Consider the following 7,315-nt stretch of genomic DNA (forward strand, 5'->3'; position numbering starts at 1 on the left):
ATTGTCTGGAATGAAATAGAATTAAAACTGACTCTGTTTTGCTCCTAACCACAACATCTGAAATGTTTAAGCGTCTGCAGACATACTTTGCTAATGAGCAAAGCTCTGCAAGAAGCCAGCATGCTGAGTTTGTTTACTCTGACACAAATAAAATACCACAGAGAGGAGTCTCACAGAAACCGAAAGATATGAAGATAAACAAGGAATTGTCTACATACTCAAGCCAGTTATTGTCACCAATTTACACACTAATAAGCTTTTAATAAAGTTAATAAGTCTCATTGTGACTTTATTTTCACCTGAGTAGGCTCATTGAAAGCTTTAAGACCTACATTCTTAATACTTGACCAAGCAGTTTTGAACTGATATAGGTTTCATGGGAGAGGTTTTTTAAGGGAAAAGTATGAGTCATTGTTTCTCTTAAAATAGACTATATTGTGTGTTTAAATTGGTGCTTATTAACAATGAAAAATCACCATTTTAGAGTAAGTGCTATCTCAGTTTGTCTCTCCTCAGGTCGAGGAAAGAACCGAAGACAAAGCATTTTCTAAAAGGAGGTGCAGAGGAGGAAAAGAGACACACTGAAAAGAAGAGCGGCCTTTTCAGACCATATCAGAAAGGCCCACACAGCTCAGCACATTCACAAGCATGCCTCATCCACATACACACACCTGCATGTACACACAAACTTATGTTCATTCATTCATTTCCATGACAGCTGACCTTGGAGACAAACAGGGTTTATGGAAAGACACTTGTAGTGCACTTGAAATGACTGAGCTGAGATACACTCTCCCTCCCCTTACACACACACACACACACACACACACACACACACACACATTTGCACAATCAGCGACATTGAACATGCTGCCATTACTTAGTTGCACCAGAGACACCAGAGATTTAAGTATCCTGTCAACACACACATACAGTACATTTCAACCCTAGAAAAAACATTTCACTAAATAAAACTGCTTGACATAGTGCTACCTTCTATTCAGAGCACATCCAGTGCTCTGACCATCTAAGGTAGTTACAACATCTGGACCCATCATACAGTTGCAGGTGTGCAGAAGTATTGCCTGAACATTACTGGGACAAACACACAGGATGGCTGTGGTGTGAATGGAAGTAGCTTTAGTCTTATGTAAAATCTAATTAGATGAATTTACTATCAAATTCTCTTAACTGTTTTGTCCAAATAATGTTTAGACTTATCTCTAAACCAAAACACCAAGATGTAGATCAAAGATACACTTTCTGATTTAGTTTTAGCATCTAATGGTGCCTCCAAATTTGCTCCTGCTCAAAGGTGTCATTCTGGGATTAGTGGGTACTTTCAGGGTCTCAACTTCTCAGTTGGACTTTATGTACAGTGCATTCAGAAAGTAATCAGACCCCTTCACTTTTTCTTCATTTTGCAGCCTCATATATATATATATATACGTACAAATTCAACTTGTATTATGAGAATACTGATAATATAACAAAAATATATACAATTGTGGTCTCTTTATTTGGAGTTTTTCTAGAACCTGTTTATGATAGTGTTGATTCACCCTTCTGGAACCCACTCCTCCAAAATTATACCCTTAATGTCAATGAAAACAATCAACATGGCCTTGAATTTGGACTTGCTTTGTCGTGCTTTTTTCACCTTGGCAACGAAGGAGTTTTCTCTTTTGTGACATTTTGTCTCAGGATTGTACTGGAAGATTCAAGTTACATTGCATGTAATCACCCCTTCTAAAAAAAATGTGGGTTTCCTTCAGTTTGTTCCCTAATGTCTCCACAAATTTGCTTGCGTTTTTCCTTTTGATCAGGAGTCAGAAGTTTTGGGACAACTTTGGCACACATTTTTGTCATGTTAAAATTTTTATGCAAAATTTGCCAAACTATCTCTTAATCAATGGAGACCATTTCTGCTATCATTCTTATACTGAGTCTTTTATTTAATAGCCATACCTCATACACACACACACACACACATATATATATACATATATATGTGTATGTATGTATATATATTTAATAATGGCATCAACAAAAGACACTATTACACTACACTATTGCTATTAATACATTTGCAAAATTTTTCAAATTTGTGTTTTAACTTTTTTTAACTTGGGGTATTGATTGTAGATTGATGAGGGGAAAAAATCTTTTTAACATATCATTTTAACATGAAGCAGCAACATTACAAAATGTGAAAAAACTGAAGGGGTCTGAATAATTACTTAGTGCACAGTACATTTTCTGGGAGAGAAATTCTCAAGACTTTTAGACATTTAGCTATTTAATTGTAAATTATTAGTATTTATCACATAAAGAAAATGGTAATGGTAGCTGTAGCCCTGGATACCATTAGGCAGTTGGTAAATAAATGCAGGGTGTGTGTATTTACAGAGGATTAGCACATTTAACTGTTCCTGTCTTTGTTAATAATAAAGGAACTAACAGGCTAATTAAGCAGTGAAATGTTATCATGAGGCTACCGACCTCTTAAACAAACAAATATGTTGGCTAACGCAAAATGTGCGTGGCTAATGCATTAGATCACAATGGTTATCTACTTGGATACTAATAAACTGGCATAATTTAAACTAAATTAGATTAATTTGTGATGAATTGATTTGTTCATCAGGTCAGAGGATTCTCCTAGTATGGCTGCTGCGTTGTGTGACTTGGCAGTCTTGAAGTTGTACATAAAGAAGTAGTCCAGACATTAAACTTGTAGCAATTTCCGGTACCTCCACTCACATGAAGCAAATATTTAACCTACCACAGAGTCTGATTCCATCATGAATATAAGACTTAAATTGATTTATGTCAACAGATTTGCCTTGCTACAGTAACCCCATGTTTCAATGCAGTGTGGGGTTGTGTTCCATACAGTGTTAACAGCTGACTTTCACTCCAGTTTTTGAAGTTGCCTTAGTAAACTGTGCATGATATTTTGGCTTGTGAAGAGTCTATATTTGATCTAGTGTAGCCAATGTGTTAGGAGGCATTTGCTTTATGTCTGTGAATAACTCACTATGAGTGTATGTATTTCTTAGTCTCCTATTTGCACAAACCAGAAGTGTCCTCTGAAGCCTGCTCCCATTCCCTTTGTGTCTTACCTAACATGGTTTTAAAATATGACCCCATATTGTACCAAAACCCCTTATCCCTAGACCTAGTAAACCGGGAAAGTATGTTCTACAAACACTTTCTTGTAGCAAATTACTCTAAGTAGGTGTCACCACTACCCCTTAATGTTTTGCTCAGCTCTATTACACCTATTGCTGGGGAACACTGATTGCTGTAGAACCACAAAAGTCAATGTATACAAATACATTCAGATTAAAGTCCACCCATCTGTTAACAGTCACAAATGTGAAAATTTCAAATCTTGCTTAGTGCCCTTCACAGTTCTTTTGTGACTGATTGGGATTGAGCCCAGAGGTTATGTGAATGCCCTAGATGATGAAATGATCTGCAGTCACAAAAATGATGGGGCTTGTGGCTAAGTTACACTCCTCTGCTCTTTATCTGCTCTAACTCTGTCTCTGTCCTCTTCTGTGTTCTCCTCTGTGTCCAGCGCTGCTGAGTTACAGCAGAAAAGACAATTACACAGGGTTGGGGCCATATTAGTGGCCTAAGGTGTGTGATTAAGGTTGTCTCTTAAATCAATGGTGCAATATAAAAAGAAAGTATGTGTGGAATACAACAGTGGCTTCCTATCACCATTATTCTTTTAATCAATAAAATTGTGCTGTGCTTTTAGATCAGCAGATGCACGTATATTCAATAATCAGATGTCAGTTTTGGAAATTTTAAAAAAAACTGATTCAGGTGTTGTTAGATGATCCCACAAAAACTCAGACTGGAGCAAAACTGACCCCCTCCCAGGTATTAAACCACTGTAGGGTCATTCACACATTGAGGATCATTAAGGTCATTGTTGAGGGCCAACTCTTGTAGGTCAAGACTCTGCACTCTACAAAAGAGGATGGACACTTAGAAATGTGCAGATATGAGTACAGATGGTTTAGAAGAGCAGTGAAGCACACTATCTATTTTAAACTGGAGCAACCATTGGCCAACAAAGGGGACATAGACTCAGCCACTTATTAAACCATCCCGACATCCCTTCCCAGGCAGTCAAAGACCCATTCACACCTTCACTTCACTGTAACAACACTTACATGATTTAAAGAGGTTTAGAAGAAGTTAAAAAAAAGAGCTAGTTTTGATGCCCTATTGTAAGAAGCCAGAAGGATTAGATTAGAAGGATAGAGGAAAGATGCCATAATTATTTAAATGTAGGGAAAATACACATTTTCAGATCGATCTCCCCTTTGAAGAAGGACAGACTTGGCAATGATGAGAACAAATAAGTACAGTACTATGATAACTCACATCTCCTATCAAGGAATGTTTAAAGAATGAAAAAACACAACTTGAAAGAAAAGTTCTAACCCTGCTTATTTTCTCACCTTCACACAGTTGGCCAGTCACTGAATGAAGTGTGAGTGTCTGTTAGTTTCAGAAAATTTCAGAAAGGTGTGGGAGAGAGGGTTTCAGACTGAACAAGCACTTCTGATGAAGCATACTGGTAGCTTAAAAATTTGAATGCCATTTGGCCCAAGGGAGTCAGTATGCTTCAAACAAAGAGCCTGTCAGATTGTCAGACAACAATTAGTTCCCCCTCACCTATCCAACAATGGAGATGGGCACACTGCATCAGACAATTTTCTGAAACAACAGGTGAGGGCTTGAACCTGTTGCTATAGTTTTTTTTTCATTCTTTTCATACCTTTTATCACAAGCCTTCAAGGAGAAACTACAGAGGCATGTGCCATTATCCCCATTTTTACAATTGACGTCTCACCCCTCTGTTGCAGGCTTTTCATCTCATCTTTTTACATATGACTATTTGGAGCAGGCATGAACACATGAAATTGGACACCCGACACATGCCTCCCAAAATTTTAAACTTTGCTGTCTGTGGCAGCCGAAGTACCTCTTTGTTGATGATTTGTACCCCTGAGCTTATCACCTCTGTTTCTTCCAAAACACACCTGTAGTCAGATAAATAAAGTATTTATGAACAACTGAAAACAATGAAGCAAGCAGAAACCAACGCACATGTTGCATGCAATGGCAACATCCACTGTAAAAGTATTCTTTTCTTCAGCAGTCTTCCAGAGACTAGAGCGCAGTTTATGCAGTTATGTACACAGTAATTTTTGGGAACTGTGCATATACAGCTTAAAACCATGCTGAGAACTTAATGACTCTTACATGATTGTGATGTTGCCAAATGATTCACATGTGAACTCTCAACATTAGAATGACCCTACAGAGGTTAAATCCCTTGACTCCTGACTCAGTCTGAACTGAGAAAGCTTTTCAAATGAGAGGCAAAACATCTTTAAGAAATCTACAGCAGATCTACAGCAGCTGGCTTTTATTTAGCACATCGAGATGACTGAGTACACAGATTTGAGGAGCAAAGGAAAGACATTTGAGACTGTTAAGTGAAGCCAGGGGTAGAGAACCTAGTAATCATAGAGTTGATGGCTTGACTTTCAAAAGGAGGGTGTGTTCAGGCTCCCTTAAGCCAAGCCCTGAACACCTAAAGCAATCATGTGCCAGACTGATTTGAAGAGTTGAATGTGTGTAGGCCAGGGGGATTTATGTTTGTGTATGAGTGAAGAGACAAATGCCAGTGGAAGTTAATGGCTGCTGAAAGTTTTTCTACCTCTGAGAGTGAATGAAGCTGAGGGAAGAATAATGTTATGACCATCCAACCCTCTGATCCATTGTCAGTGAGCACAAGTAGAGGTGACAGCAGTTTGAAGAGAGAAATTCAGGGCAAACCTCCAAGGACTTCAGAGGGATGTACATCTGTGGATGTTGCACTTCCAAACCTCCCCCCTACCCTCAGTGGCAGAAGTATTACTTTGTGTTAAGTTGTGGTAAATTAAGCTATTTTAAATACTGTATTGACAAAGAAAATATATATGTATTTTAAACAGATGTTTTCATCTTTCAGTGAGTTTTATTCTGTATTTAAAAAAAATAATCTATAAAAAATAAAGCACTGTATTTGAAATAAAATAAAGAAAAAACCCGCAGATGATGTCTAAATGTTTTATAAAAGATATGTTTAGATTTTGTATAAGATGTGATATTTTGTGTGATTTGTCTACACTGTTAAAAAATGAGAAATTGAATGTACTGTGACTGCCAACAGGCATAAAATTGATTGAATAATTGATTCATTAATGAATATATATAATATATTAAAATTCTGGAACACACTCACCTGTACAAAGTCTCTTTATTCAGCTACTTACATAGTAAATTATACCATTATGAAATGATAGGATGTAGTAGTTTGCAGGATGCTGTTAGGAGGCATATGTGCAATAAAATTGATGAACAGAAGATGGTGCTATTGGACCACTGTATGTCTTCACAGGAAGTTATTTGACTTCTTTACGCCAATGTGGTGCACAGCGGTTTTTTTTTTGTTTTGTTTTGTTTTTTGCACTTTTTCACCTTTTTCCCTATAACTTTTCAATTACATTAAATGTCATTCACTGTTGTGGGCTTGTGGGAGCCAATGGTGTGAGTGAGAATGGCGTACTGTACCAATGTTACTCTTTCTTGACAAACTGCAGGCTGATTAATCTCTCTTGACTGAGCAAACCATACTTTTACCATCTTTAAACCAGATATTATAGAAGATCATATTATTAGCTACAATATATACTAGTCTTACTGGTGGTTCCTGGGAGTCGAATGGTATGTAGAGCCTTGAGCTATCAGACTCCTCTACTGCAAAACCGTCTCCCAGTTTGGGTCCAGGAGGCAGACGCCCTTTGCAGTTTTAAGAGTAGGCTTAAAACTTTCCTCTTTGATAAAGCTTATAGTTTGGGGTGGCTCTGGCTTGATCCATCCCCTAGTTATGTTGCTATAGACGTACAATTCTGCGGGATTTCCCATGATGCACTGGGCTGCTTTCTTTCTATCTGTGTGTTCTTTTAGTTTTTTGCCCTGTCATTTTTCTCCTCCTCTCCTGTCACTTTCTGCAGGTATTTCTGACTCCAGAGCTGTTGAGTCTGGATCTATGATGGCATGCCTCCTGCTGCTTCTACAATTCTGCTCAATACCTGCTGTTATATTTAAAATAATTTGTCTTAATCATAAGTCTTATTGCTACTATTATTATAATTGCCATTATTATTGTTGTTGCTATTGTTATTAGAATTAATAATACTACTTTGCATCTTTATAAGAACTCTGTATTACGCTACGT

At 37.4% G+C, this 7,315-nt stretch overlaps 1 protein-coding gene across 1 annotated transcript in view; it reads left to right on the forward strand.

The window, feature by feature from the left end:
• The window catches only part of cdk18 (cyclin dependent kinase 18), a 46,290-nt gene extending 39,976 nt beyond the window's left edge, over window positions 1-6,314 (forward strand). The window contains exon 16 of the mRNA XM_018667584.2: window positions 517-6,314. Within this exon, the coding sequence (XP_018523100.1) occupies window positions 517-551 (35 nt within the window). The 3' untranslated portion in view covers window positions 552-6,314. The remainder of the gene's footprint in view (window positions 1-516) is intronic.
• Window positions 6,315-7,315: the final 1,001 nt, after the last annotated feature.

The sequence above is a fragment of the Lates calcarifer genome, linkage group LG12 (genome assembly GCF_001640805.2).
Source record: "Lates calcarifer isolate ASB-BC8 linkage group LG12, TLL_Latcal_v3, whole genome shotgun sequence".
In the NCBI taxonomy this organism is placed as follows: Eukaryota; Metazoa; Chordata; class Actinopteri; family Centropomidae; genus Lates; species Lates calcarifer.